This window comes from Motacilla alba, chromosome 3 (genome assembly GCF_015832195.1).
Source record: "Motacilla alba alba isolate MOTALB_02 chromosome 3, Motacilla_alba_V1.0_pri, whole genome shotgun sequence".
Classification (NCBI taxonomy): domain Eukaryota; kingdom Metazoa; phylum Chordata; class Aves; order Passeriformes; family Motacillidae; genus Motacilla; species Motacilla alba.
Window position 1 is genome coordinate 113,554,078 of NC_052018.1, and position 15,057 is coordinate 113,569,134.

Consider the following 15,057-nt stretch of genomic DNA (forward strand, 5'->3'; position numbering starts at 1 on the left):
GTGGGCACAGAAATCCTGAATGGCAAATGGGAAGATTGTGGTGTGTCTTTTCAGAAGCGGGGATGCTTTAATGCGTGTGTGAGTAGCTGAGCATTGCACTGCTCATCCCAAGCTTAGGATCTACTCTCAGAAACTGACCAGTGCTGGGCGGGAAGGTTCAGAAAACTCCTGTTTTATGTTGTGGTAGTTCATTTCATACTACAAAAATAGTTAATATCAACTTACCCTACAGAGTTCCTTAGTTAGCATTTGTTTGTTTGTTTCTGCCGTTCCCAGGTGCCCCCTCTGCCCACCCGGACATGGGCAGTGGGTGAAGCTTGCTGCTGTATCTCCAGGTGTGTGCCAGGAGTTTTCAGTTCCTCCTCCCTCCGAGCTCTGCATTTCCTCCCCACAGGAAGCTGCTTTGCTAAGGTAAGATGCTGTTCATCAGCTGGCAGAGGACACTTGAGCTTGCTCTCTAGGTCACTGTGTTTTCTGGCTTCTCCTGAGTACCCATCGCTCCATTTGACTCAAATTTAGGGAAGAAAGATATTCTGCCACATTGTTTTTAATGTGTGTCTCACTCTAGCTACAGGCAACCTATGTGTTTGATTCTAAATCATGTCTTTGTGCACAGGTTGTATCAACATTTTAGGTCTTGGAATACTACACATCCCACATCGGGACTTGTTTTTTGTGTACATATATGTATATATAGTCTTGTGAGGAATTTTTCTGCCATATTTGCATATCTTCATATGTCCTTATGTGGTGTTTACTTTAGAATTTGCAACAGAAAAAGCCTTCCATGAGACAGACTCTTTCTGTCAAACAAACAGATCTGTGTTTTTGGTGTTTGGTGGGTTTTTTTTTAAAACACAGGAAATGGCTATGTATTTTGGGGTTACTTGTTTTGGGGCTAGTTGTTTTTTTTTCCTTGAACAATTGATGAGTGGTTTTCCTCATCTTCTGATGTCTTAGTATTGAGTATTTTTTCACCTGTGTCACTTCAGCGATTTCCCTGATGGTTCACACATAAAATATTTTCCTTTTTGTTTTCTGTGGATTTGCTTACATTTTGTCTGTCTGCTCTATTTCCTTTGTCTTATCTGTGTGGTCAGTGCAAAGAATGGGGTAGTTGGCAAACTCCCAAAGTCAGCTTACTCCCAGGAAGAGCAAACTGAACCAAAGCTAACTTTTCTTGTCCGTCCTTTTCCTTTTTATGTTTTTCTTCTATTATTTTGTAACTCGTATTTGGAGGGGATTGCTGCCTGCCAGCAGTTCCCGCATGACTAGTAGACGACCTGTTGCAACAGTATTATTCTGGAAAGTAAATTGTTACCAGAAAGAAATCAGTGATGCCCCGTAAATTCAGCTGAACTTACTACATGACTGAACTGAACTAGGATGTTTCAAGTGGTCCAGAGCTCTGTTTTTTTTGCATTGTGTTTCTCAAAATTGCCATCAGTAGAGTTGTCAGGGTTTCATCTGATAAAATGGAGAAGTTTCCAGGGCTGTTTGGTGCAAGGGAGAATGATAGTGGCATGGCACAAGGCATGACGGTATTCCAGCTTCTGTGTGCAAGACTGTTGAGAATCTTAAGATTAAAATCATCTGTGCTACGCCATGTAGTTTTAAAGTGGATCTTTGTCTTGTTTTATACTTTTTTGAAGTCAAACAGTGATAGCAACTGCATTTTGAAACATTTAAGTGTAGTGCCTGACAGAAACACGTATCCCCAACCTGACGTGTGTCCTGAAATTTGACAGCTCTATCACAGTACTTAATAATTTGAAGTACGCAGTGAGAAATGTGTACACATTCCTCAATTTTTAATGTTTTCACCCAGGATCCCAGATTTAGTGATTTAGGTCCTGTTTGGGATAAGCAAGGGAGGGGGATGTCCAAGGTTCACTTTACTTTTGTGCAACCACCATAAGACTCGGGTTATGCTGCTTTATGTGTGTAGTATAAAATTTAAAATATACATAAATACATAATATATGTGTGTATGGATGGGTACCAGGTGACCCAAAAGCTAGAGTTTCTTACTCCAAAGAGTTCTGAGTTTGTATTTCCTGTGTTGGATGCAAAGTGCATCCAACAACCAAAGTTATGAGGTTCACTAAAAGAAACCAACACAGTTAGCTAAGTAACTGTCCTTTAAATAAGAGTGTTCCTTGTTTTTTTTTTTTTTAAATCAGAGTGTAGGGTTTGAAGAACAGTAGCCATGAAGGAGTGGGGCACAGATGTAAAATTCCTTCTCCATTGCTGTAGAAATCTGAGTGTTTCTCCAGTGCTGATCACTTTTAATTGGTATCTTTATAGGACCAGCTCACACTGACCCATCATGGCATCCAACAAATTTGTCATTAAGGTAAGTAGAATGGCATAGCTTTAAAACAAATAATAAATCTGTAATACTGCTTAGAATGTGTCTGTGGATACTAAAAGTGCATCCTTCAGGCTTCTGGTCATGGTAGCATTCTTTATGTGAGCTTTTCTCTCCCTCTGGAAGCAAACTTGGAATTGCTGCTGTATCGTGGCAGAGTGTGTCTGGGGTCAGCTGAGGATTAAAAGGCTGTAACTAAAAGTGGTAAGTTGTGCAGTGAGAATTAGAAACTGCATCAGTTCTCAATAAAACACTGTTTGCTACCTGAAGTAAAAATTTGGGTGGATTCTTTTCTTACTGTAATCTTGTAATACTATTTATGTACTTCCCAGGTCTGAGGGTTCCTGGTTTAAGGTGTAGCAATTCTTAAAGTACTAATTTATTTATCTCTTTTTTGCCTCTTTTTCCATTTTCAAGTATTGGTTGTTTCATGTGCAATAAAATGCTATTGAAGTCCATTTTGCCAACAGTCCCAGACTTTGTTATGTGTTGAGGAGCAAAACTTTTCAAAACATTCTGTAATAAACATAACACTTCATAATTCTACTACTGTGACTATACCAGCTAATCAATAAATAAACTTAATTGTGATTAGCACAGCATATTATTCTCTTGGAAGTGTTTTTCCAGGAATTTTCATAACGCAACAGATTTTTCTTCTGTGGGTATGCTTGGAATTTTTGGAGGGCAGCTACAAAATCCTTCCTGAGTGATCAGGCTGTGGAAGCTGTCAAAGCTTGGTTTTGTGGGTAACCAACCTGTTTAATGAGAAGACCAAGCACTTAATTTTTGTGTGCTCTGTGTTCTTTTCCAAGGAAAACCGCTGTCATTTAGTGGCATGTTTGCTTTATATTTTTACTGTTTAACAGGACTGTAAACCTCCAGAAGGTTAACAGTATCATATTATTCAGTGCTGCTGAGTTGATAGAGGGACTTACAGGAGAAATAGATTTGATTTTTGAGCACATTTTAGCTGATGCTCCGAGTCTGTGCGCCACTGATGTGCATAACAACAGGAGCTGAGGCTGAAGGCATTGCTTTTCTCAGCTGAGGACTCTCAATATCATCAATATTCATGTAAGTGCCCAATAAAAAAAGTGGTGTGAGTTGGAATGTCTTTACTCAATATAAAGCCTCAGACGCTTGGTTTCTGACCTGCCTCATTACAGCTTCATTACTCAGCAAGGATGTGCAACTGGTATTCAGCGTGGGCCTTGCAATCACCAAGTTTAGCGTCCCTGACTGCCTGAGCAAGGGCGGCTAGGGTCTCACTGAGCATGTCTGTAGGTAAGCAGTATCAAAACTTTTTACAATGCTAATGGAATACAACTTTTTCTTTCTTGCAGTATGTGAGAAATGAGAGTAAGTTTAAGTTTTTGCATGTACCAAATGCTGAAAATTAACTTTGCCTTGACCTGATTGAAATTCACTTTGTGCACAGATTAACGTTTTACTTGTTAGGTCAGGGATTTTGTATGTCAAGTTTTGCTTCTTTAAATTCACTGGATTTGTATTTCATGTGAATATTTTCTAAGACTTTTCAGCCTTCACATAAGTTTTGCGCAGAAGATCCCCATGCGATAGATTCTCCATTAAAAACTATTCCTACTTGTCACTGCAGGCAGAGTACAGAAAATACTTTATTCTTAATTTTAGATGCCTTGTGTTTAAAGCTGATGGGAATATTTTACTGGGTCTGAAAATGTTCAGGACAGATGTGTTGGAGCAAGTCCACAGGAAGGAGATGAAGATGGAGCCCCTCCTGTGAGGAGATGCTGAGAGAATTGGGTTTGTTCAGCCTGGAGAGGGCTTCAGGGTGACCTGTGTGGCCTTGCAGTACCTGAAAGGAGCCCACAGGAAAGGTGTAAAGGGGCTATTTCCTAGAGCACGTAGTGACAGGAAAAGGGGGAATGGGTTTAATTTGAAGGAGAGTAGGTTTAGATTAGATATTAGGAAGAAACTCTTCCTTATGAAGGTGGTGATACACTGAACAGGTAGCCGGGAGAAGCTGCAGATGCCCCATCCCTTGAAGTGTCCAAGGCCACTCAGAGCCCCATGCAGTCTGACCTGGTCTAGTGGAGGGTGTCCCTGGCCCTGGTGGGATGTTGGAACTGGAGGAGGGATGGTTTCTAAGGTCCCTTCTAACCCAAACCACTCCATGATTCCATGTTTCAGGTGCCTCGCCTAGTCTTCCACATTCTCTACATGTAAGCTTTCAGATTTTGTAAACCTACGTGTGTGAATCTTTCTGGTAAGAGAATGAAAAGTGCAGGTTATCAGTCTGTCAAATCTTAGCCGACTATCAAGTAATTAAGTGGAAACCCCCTCTAATTAGTTTAACTTCTCTTGTTGGTGCGTGTTTTTTCTGCGCATCTCGGCTCCCCGGTGTAATGGTCGGTGACTTCCAGAGGAGGGAGCCATTGGTCTGCTTTTGAGAGGCGAGCCTAAGCTTGGCTTTAAGGGCCATTAAGAGAGATCGAAATAAACTAATTGACGCAGTAAAATAGCTTTAAACATTAATACAGAAACTACACTTAGGTCCTAAACACACATTCCTCGCCTACCAAGCAGCTGGATGATACAGTCTTGTGATTTGCAATAGATAATATTTTATGCAAGTTAATTTGAGCATCACTTTTCTATTTTATATTGATGTTTCATAAGCATTGCATGGTAAAATACCCCCACCATATGAATTTAATTAATCTTTCTCTGTGTATTGCTAAAATATTTTACTGCTGTTCTGAGAAATAAATCTTAACTTTAATTGGTGAGGCTTAAAGCAAAATCTTGAACTCTATATGGATTTCAAAAATAATATCACTAGGGCCTTGTTTAAAACTTTGGACGAAGTAGAAAGAATTCCTCTTCCAGAACTGTGTAAATTGACTTTATTCATGCCAAGCTGCAGAACTAAATATAGTAATTTTTATGGCTTCAATAGAAAAATTTCATTTACTGTTTTCTGCAATTTGTTCATTTGCCAAAGACAAACTTGTTACTACATTTCAATAGCTCAGCTCAAAGGGAAGGGGTTTTTTTTGCTTTGTTTCCTACTTGGAGCACTGTTCTGTCTCCGATTTGTAGGCCTTAGATTAAGATAATTGTAGTTTTAGTGTTCCCTCTGGTCATCCAGCTCACTCTGCAGTTGATTTTTCAGCATTGTTGCTCCTTGTCACCAGTTTAAATTATTGCTTGCTGGACATTTATGTAACTTTTTTGATCCTTCCTACTAATTTTTTGCTAGCTGTAAGTGGCAAGTTCATTTGAAACAGCAAGCACAGCTTTTTGTTTTATATTGGGAACAAAGATGGAAATACTGGGTGTGATTGGACAGGAAAATGACAGAGGGATTGTAATATGATCAGTTTGTGTACTTTGATTTTTACATTGATGTATCTTAATGTAATCATTAAGATTCTGACTTGCAAGCAAAGGCATCCTAACACCTGTCTTTTGAGCTTAGGAGTGCTCCATGAAGGAAGTGTGTGTAGCAAGGGCATTGGTTATAGGCTGGAACAGCAGGTAGAAGGAAGTGGAAAGCCATGTTCCTGTCAGACAGTGTCCCAGGATGGACTGACAGCCCAGGCTGGGCCACTTTGGGGTCTGCTCACACACCTGTGGATTGTCTTGCGTGTGGAGTAACAAGACAAGACTTGATTATGATATTTGCAATGTTTTCTTTTTTAGCTACCAGCTGAAATGTAATACAATGCCAGTACATTGGCAAAGATTTCTCCACCAGTTGTGCCCATCTGGAGGATTCTTAGGTGACGTCTCAGAGGGCTTGACAATTAAGGGGCACATTTCTGTGAAAGTGTCCATTGAGTTAGCTGATCAATATTCCTGTAAATATACGGTTAAGCCATAATATTTTTGTGAGAAATTGACATGTTTTCTTCTTCTTGGGAGTTGTTTGGGGAGAAAACAACTATGGAAAGGAGTAGGTTTTTTACCTGATTTTTTATTTATCTCTGATCCCATCTAGTGAGTGATTAGGGATAACAGATGTATTTACTGCTATATTAACTCCACAGATACATGAGTGCAGTGCTCTCAAGTGGAGAGCAAGGATAAGGAATGCTGTTTGTATTTAAAGTAAATTTTTATAGAAAAATAAAACTGCTCAGAGTTATGAGACTGATTCTACAGCTGCTTTTTTTGTGTACATAGTTGTGAGCATGTTGGCATTCTGAGTTTTGGATTGAGAATCAGTCTTTTTTTTAGAGAGTACCTAGGTAAATTAACCAATAGATACAGTATTTCTGATGTTCATTTCTTTTCCCCTTCACTTCAAAATGAAGATATTTTGTATGTAAAATTCCTGTGGTTGGAGTACTCAAATGTTTCAATAGAAACATGCTTAGATTGGGTTTCTGTGATTTAAATAGAATTTTTTAAAGTATTCTAAATCTAAAACCGAGGTGCTTGTGTTCTCCAAACAGATTGAGGGTTGTTGAGTTTTAATTGTATTGGGTGTTGTTGTATTTGCTGTTTGGGTCTTTAAAAATTAAGAAATGGTTATGTTAACCATTAAATAGTGGTTTTCTAGAGATGGAACTTTGCTGAAGTGGTATTGCTCAGAACAGCTGGAAATACAGGTGGTTGAAATTGGTATTGTCAAGTAGCATCACACTTCACTCAGCTGTCATATTTGTTTCTGTATGAATGGATAAAATAGGACACTTGTCTAAAAGGGCTTAGAAGCCTTAAAGAAGATGATGAAAAACGGGCAGGAGGGGATGTGATTTAAAATAGGAAGTGCGAACAATAATAATGGCTGGAGGGACATCTATTTAGTTCTCTTTCTTAATGCTCCAGTAAATTCCCAATTTCATGGGACCAGATATGGAACGGCTCAAGTGATGAGTAAATAAGTTCCAGAAGAAACAAAAGAGGAAGTTGGGAGGTAGATGGGGGAGGAAAATTAAGTGTACAATATAATTCTAAATCTCCTGGAGTCAATGGAAGTTTCCTCACTGACCTCAGAGGATTAATTTTCAAGCCTAGGGAAATGATGAGTGGATGAAGAGTTGAGAGATTAAAGTGTTAGCAGAAGGAGAAAGGAATAGGAAGCCAGAGGGATAAACAACAATAGTGGAAACACTGCTTTCACGGGGATCACTTCAAATAAGGAATAAAACGATCATTCAACTTGCATTACTTCTTTTAGTAATTCAAATCTGATTAGTTTTTAAAGTACCACTTGTGCATGAAAATCAGTTTTTTTTCTAACTGTGAGCACTATACTGCTGGGGCAGTGATATGGGATTCTAAATACCCACCATACTGAGTAATGTGGGGTTTTTTTTAAATCTAATTAATTCAAAGATGTAAGTTCCATGATACTTGCCATGTGTTTTATTTCTGACCAGCACTGCCAGATTTTACACCTCCACACTTTGGTGTCATGGAGATCCTGGTGGTGCTGCCTGTTTGACCCCAGAGTCCAGCCCTGAAGGAAGAAAGGATGGGAAACTTAGAAGAAGGCTTGGATCTCCCTGAGTCCAGCAAAACATGAGGGCTTAGCAGCGATGCTGCGTGGGGTCACCGAGTGTCTTTAGGTCCTGGGAGAGGCTTCGGCTTACACTGTAGGTGACATTCTTCAATTCTTTCCAGTGGGTTCAGATGGAGGTTAGTAGGCTGAGGTAAAGGGATCCATGTTTCATGCACTACCTGGTACAAACAGTTTTGTGATGGAGAAGTGCAGATTTTGTGCTCGATGGTATGATAAGGAAAATTTATTATAATGTTTTTTGGTAATTTTTCATGTAGCCTCTCCTTCCTTTGGACAATGTAGATGGATTCTAGTATGTGGGAGCTAGCTGAATATTTGATGTAGGAGTGTATTCTGACAGGACTGTGGAGAAAATGGGAGAAGAGTGACTGACAACACGTTTTCGTTCTTTCCTGATGTTTCGTCCATGTAGTTCACAACTTCCTTAAAAGGCATCTATTTTTAATAGCAAAATTATTGCTTAGTTTCAATTCTCAAATAAAAGCTTTGTTTCTGGACATTTTGTGTTCCAGTTTGGGGGCGTTTTGTGCTCCCTGCAGAGCTTACTCAGCCGTGACTTTGCAGTATTTTTCTTGAGTCAGTAGCCAGGCTTTTCCTTAAATAATGGTACCACAGCACATGGCCCCCTGTTTCATTGCTGTGCTGCAGTCATGGCTGTGCAGGGCACCTATGACGCTCAGCTGTTGTGAAAACCCTTTAAACTGCTGATAAAATGATGACTCATGGTCACCTGATGAAAACAGATTCATTACCATGACTCCAGAAAGTTTAGCTCCCATGAAGTGTTTCACTTCCCACACTAGTTCTTCTAAAAGAGATGATGCTGCAGTTATTTTCTAACAGTTGACAGCTGCCCAATTAAGTGCGACAGTGTGGTTGGAAAAAATTGGAATTCCAGACTTCTTTTAATAACAGTTTGAGGAACTAAAATCTGTATGAGCTGTGAAGCAGTCACCAATATTCTTCACAGTGTTACTTGAAGTGATTTCTAATCAAATTGTACATTTTGGATTTAATTTACCACTACTGAATTAAGTTCTTTTTGCAGTGGATCTGACCCAAACCTCACTGGAGTCAATGTGTTTTGGATCGGAGCCTGTAGAAGTATATTGATAGCATGCTGTAGCTTAACTAAGGACATGCTAATTTATTCCATAAATGGTCTTTCTCAGTCCAGGTTATCTGTGTTTTTAATGCATTGTGTTTGTCTATAATGTCAGTGTGTAAGGAAGTTAGGTTGGAAAAATATGGAAAAGTAATACTGCTGTGTTTTCCTCTTGGCTGTGTACACTTTGCTCGGGAAGTAGGGTCCATTTATGAAGCCTTAAGGGCAAGTGCCATCTTTCTTGGGTTTGTACTTTTTTGTCTTTGACCTTCACTGAGGGTTTTTTGCTGTTTTTGCTATAGGTGTGTTTTACAGACAGATCCTCTTGCAGGAAATCCTGAATCTTCAAGCTTTGGCAAAACTGAGATTTTATTCCTTTTTCTGTGTAACTTGCTGTGTACTGTGAGATAGCATTCAAGTGGAGAATCGCTGTAAAAATGTTGCATCAAAACTGGTTGCAGAATAGTCAGTTGTTAGTCTCGAGGGAGAGTGGGAACAGAGATAAGGAAGAATGACACAGTGGTTTCCACCCAAGAAAATGTGTCATACCACAGAACGTTTTCTCAGCATTTTCATATCGTTGATGACTGAGGTTTGTAAAGTTACTTCAGTAATTTTATCCTCATTTCACTCTAAAAAGTTACGTGGTAAGTAAGCCAAACGAAGCTCTGTTCTGTGTGCAAGGTCCTCTTTGCACGCCCCTGCTTAGTTTCCAGGTTTAGTACGATGCCTGGCATATCTGACACCACTCAGCCGGTGAAACAATAGTTTATATAAGGTACAGTTAAATACAGCCTTTCATGCTTGAGCCAATACTCTCCTGCTGTAAACTCTGACGAGTGTCTTTGTTCACTGAATAGCCCGGTGATTTAATAGCACTCGTAATGGACCGAATATGCAGGGCTGTGGTTTATCCTGCTTTGTATCATACAGATAAAGTCTGAGAGAAGAGCAGCGTATAGATCTGAACAGAAAATATTTGCTGAACTGAAGAGTTGGGAAAGAGCTAACTCTTGGGCCATTAAAGAGGATCTGTTCAATGCCAAGATCCTAGGATGTGACAGTTAGTAGGGTCATGCAGAATATAACTTTCCCTTCTTTATTTTGACATTCCTATTGCATAAAAATTGGAAGGAGAGTCACTGAGCTGGACCAGAGTGTGCTGCCCTGCCATAATAAAGTAATCTTCAGCACTGGAAAACAAACCTACAAAGAGTTATTCATTCCCTCTGTGGTATTGTCTGCAAGTCTCTGGTTCTCATTTGCCTGGGTGTTAAATTGACACAGGCACAATCCATGGTTCAGGGAATTTACAAACAACATGGATGATAGGATTAAGCCTGACACATCAAAAGTTGAAAATTAATCCCATAATTTAAAAAAGCAATCAAACAACAACATATTCTCATCTTAAACAATGACTACAGAGAGTTTGAAGCATACCATAAACCAGCTGAATAGCAGAGAGCAGTGATTAAATCATTGACTACCATGTGTGGAATAAAAGAGCAACATTGATTTATAGATTTCTTCAGAAAATTGATAGAATTTGTCACTAGTTTTAAATGTTTATATGTCAGTTTATGTGTGGTTCATTAAATTGAACTGAATATTTAATTTTGCTTTTATTGTTTGGTGGAAATGGGGTGGTGTGTAGAGATGACCTCAAAGGACAAAAAAAAAAGTTAAGGAAAATGTGTCTTTGTCTATATCCCTTCACCCTGATAATTGGCAGGAATTTTGATTTGTAGAATATTTGGAGGATACAACTAGGGGTACTTTTTGATTATGAACTGGAAAGAGATTTAATTACAGATGCTCAGCATATTCTACATAGTTCAGAAAACTCTTTGCTAATTTGAAGCCATTTTCTGTAGGGTAATTAGAGATGGTTCATTTGTTGTTGCTATTTTGGAGAGGCCTACATTATTAAGCATGTAGGAACTGTTGGGATTCAATCTGGTTTTGTAAATTCCTATTTGAACTATGATATAGATTTTTGGGAAGGAAAAATCCAGTGATGAAGAATACAATTAAAATATTGTAAGTTCAGAGGCGAAATGATACTCAGATATTATTAGAACCTGCCTTTCTTTATCTTAAGCAAGCATCAAGGAATCTCACAGTATTTCGAGCTGTACACCTAGAAAATTACTTAAAGCTCTCTTGTTGGTAGCCCGTGCTGTGACAAGGGGAGGTGGCTGGTTTTTATTTACCGTTATGGGGCAGCATTCACACTCCAAGCAGAGAAAATGAACCTGGCAGAAGACAATTTCCAGATTTGTAAGTAGCCTAGGGTGTTTGAGCTGTTACAAAGCGGTAGGAGTACCAGTGACGATCACAGACTCTTAAAACCTAATAGAATTTTTGATCTTCACGATGGACTCCAAATATAAAATTAGTTTAGAAGGAGAGAATAGTTCAAAAATTTTATCCCCAGAGATACTGGTGACTTTAACTTGATACAAGTGGTAGTTTCAGAAAAGGCAGGGTAAGGTCTTAAGAAGTTAAGCTTCTTCACCAAGAGCATTTACTCTGTAGTACTGTCCAAATTATCTCTCCTGCTGCTGGCTGCCATCATATTGGTACTGGGTTTTGAAATACCCCTTCTTTTTGGATTGCCACACAGATTTGGTGCTTAGGCCCTGATCAACAAGTGGCTTGCTCATTTTTCTCATTTGACCATCTGCAAGTCAGTTCGGTGACCCTCAAGATGTTTAGATTAGTTCCCTTGTGTTCTCAGTAATGCTTTGGATCTCCTCAAAGTGTCCATATGCTACTTGTTTAAATGTTTAAATAGTTAGGCATTAGTCCAAATCTGTTAAAATAGAATTCAGTTTAAATGCTGTGTTACCTATTACCTTACTAGTGTGGTGAAACCAGCAAGGCTATGTAGTTTTCTTGTGGACTGTGTTATGGAGGTTCCTGTGTATTTAGGGTGAGGATTCCAGGTTTTTCACAAAGTGATAACACTGTGAAAATTCCCTTCTTCGAGGACTCATTCTCAGCAGCAAAGATCTCCCTTGCTGTTATTGTCATGTTTGCAGCAGCACTGTAAAGAGGCTTAAAAATCACACAGGCCTAGGGGAGGGTGTAAAGTGAAAAGTGGCAGGGTCAGGGAACAGGTTGTGGAAGGTCTGCCCTATGGGCTGGGAGCAACTGTGACATCAACTGTCACCTGTATGACTGATGCTGAATTGCAGGGGAGTCTGTGTGACTTTTAAAATTGCAGATAAATGCAGATCATAAGCATAAAAATGCAAAAACATTGCCATTAAGTTCCTGAGGAACAGATTGCACATGAACAGGTGATGAGATTGGAGTGAGCGCTCCACTACCTGAAGAGAAAGGCAGTCTGCCACTGAATGCTTGTGTGTTCTGGAGTTTCCCTCTGTGACTTTCACAGGAAGGTTTTGCAGTCTGGCATTCAACAAAATAAATTCTCAGGCCTTCCTTTGTTGCTTGCAGCTGTCTTCAGCCAATCTATTAATATTTCTGGACTGGAGCAAAAGCTGAATGTTTACAAATAATTCCACACTGAAGAAATGTGCAGCATAATGCTTTATTTACCAAGAAATGGGGGCTCCAGCAGCCAGGCTCCAGGAGGCGGGCTGACAGGCCAGCAGAGCCCTGGAAATCCCGTAGTGCTGCTTGGCTCTCCCTCCCTGGGACACTTGTGCCAAGGAGCCCTCTCCGAGGAGTGGGCAGTGGGGACAGTGCCCTGCCCTTCTGCCTGGTTTCAGAGCCACGCTGCTTGCTCCAGGAAGCTCAGAGGGACCCCTTCCAAGGGTCATCTGCAGTTTGTGTTTGCAGTGAATTACCCTTCATACATATTGCTTTTCTATTGGCTCCTCAGTTGCTTCCCTAATTTGGGAAGTGTACTTTCAAAGACTTTCGGTGACATGTTTATTTTTCTTAAAAGCTTATGGAACAGAAACTCAGCCTCATGAGAGATGGGTGTCCCAAATGGAATTAGAATGATCCCACAATGTTAATTCTGTTCATCAATTAGGCTCCTGATTTTTTTTCTCTTCTAATGTTAATCTTGTAATTTTAGAGAATAAACTGTTTTGAAGAACTTTGCTTTCTGTGCACATATTAAATTATCAATAGGGTGTAAGCATGGGGAAAACTTGATAAGTTATTTCTCCTTCCCCCTTCACCTTCCCACATATGCAAATGAACAATAGGACCAGAAATCTGTCTCAAACCTTTGGGCAGATGCATTCTTGGTACAACCTTGTGCTTTCAATCCTTCTTTTTCCTTCTTTTTTTTTTTTTTTTCTTCACTGAAATCTGAGGAGTTTCAGCCATGGGTAGTGAGGTTCACAGATAGGTGCTGGAAGGATGAGGGCCTCTGCTTTCTGTTGCTGGCTGTGGCAGGAAGTGTCAATTAGTGTGAAAAATACTGAGTTCTTGCATTAAGTGATTGAAGTAAATATATTTTGTTTATTCTGCATACTTGCTGTTTAAAGTTGCATGCTTGATTGCTAGACATGGGGAGTGTGGGAAGGCAGGGCAGTTTAATGCTCTTTACCTGTTAGCAGTCCTTAGCTGTGTGCGAATGGTGAAGCTACTAATTGGTCTCCCTGTAGTAAAGGGAGCTTGCATCTTCTTAGTGATTTCACAGAGCTCCCTTTCCTCTGAAAGGATTTGCTTTTTATTAAAAAGAAAAAAAGGTTGTTGCAGGAGATTTTCCCAGTGATTCCTAAGTAAATTAGTAACAGCAATTTATAGCAAAACCAGCTAAGAATCAGCAGATTAGACATTTAAGACAATTAGGAACTAGAGCTGTGATGTATGTGTACTTGTATACAAATTACAGTAATTTGATACATTTCATGTGATAAAACCATACAAGTGAAATTACCATAGTATCAGAATGTCTCAGCTTTTAGCAAAGATTATGTTTGTTATTTTTAATTTCTTGATTTTATTTTCCTTTCTAAGCAATGTAAAGGGAAGAAAACTTAATTTTTGTGACATATGAGTCCTCTGTTTACTTTTAGAAAAGCTTTGTTTCAGGTTTTTTTATCAGTTACTTGTAGAAAAGGAAGTAAAACCTTTGTATGTAGATACATGCATGTGGTAATGCTCGTTTTCAGAAACTCAGATCTCAGTGCTTCTAATATTTGCAGTCTGGCATTGATTGTAAGTATAATAGGTTATTTCATGCTGCCTCTCTTTATGTTCATGGTTATGATACTGAAATGTTAAGACCACACACAGACAACAAGATCTCCAGCCACTTACGCATGTAAACAGTCTGGCTTTTTACAAAGTGGAAAAATATTTCTTGTGCAGTATTTTTAACATGATCAGCATGTTAAGGCTTAATCTGCAACTGTGTCAACATTTCTTTGGCTGTAACCATTAATTCTGTAGCCTCTTGATAATATGTAAAATGTGAGACTGGTTTGTTTACTACTGGGATTTGTCAGCAATTACTGTCTGCATTTAGCTCAGTGCTTTCAAATATATAATAGATCAAAGAGTTATTTTGCATCATCACTGTGGTTTTAGTAAAACAAAGGGCTTTTTTTTTTTTTTCCCAGCTGGCTTTGAGACCTTCAAAAGGCCATTGGAGCAATAATTTTCATAAATATTGTACTTATATCTGTTTGATATTGGTAGGCACAGGTACAATACATTAAATAACCTCTGTAGCTGCTGTTTGACAGCAATTTACCTATAGGGACAGGAATGTACATCTCTTTCAGCCTCGGTTATTATGAGACCTGGCATGGCTTCAGCATAGCTGGGAATTTGTGTTTTGCCTATTTTTGTGTAATTAATGCATGTTTTCAGCATTCTTCTTAGCATCAGGAACTGCAAGTGCACTGGTCATGTGCAGTATTATCCAAGTGCCGTATCATTTTCATCACAAAGAACTGAGCATTACAAGTTCTTCATATGGATATGTATGTATGGAGTTAATTAAGAGTAAAATGGCATGAAAGCATTTTAATGGACAACATATCTGTTCAAGTAACAAATATTTGGGTTTATATAGTGCCTTTATCTCTGTTCTCAGAGATAATTTATTAACATGTTTATGAATTT

At 39.1% G+C, this 15,057-nt stretch overlaps 1 protein-coding gene across 6 annotated transcripts in view; it reads left to right on the plus strand.

Annotated features, from left to right (window-relative positions):
• The window catches only part of LOC119699754 (SLX4 interacting protein), an 83,279-nt gene that overhangs the window by 1,029 nt on the left and 67,193 nt on the right, over window positions 1–15,057 (plus strand). For all 6 annotated transcript variants that reach the window (XM_038133682.1, XM_038133681.1, XM_038133683.1 and 3 more), the window contains 2 exons: window positions 277–411; window positions 2,308–2,356. In XM_038133682.1, the coding sequence (XP_037989610.1) occupies window positions 2,330–2,356 (27 nt within the window). In that variant the 5' untranslated portion in view covers window positions 277–411; window positions 2,308–2,329. The remainder of the gene's footprint in view (window positions 1–276; window positions 412–2,307; window positions 2,357–15,057) is intronic.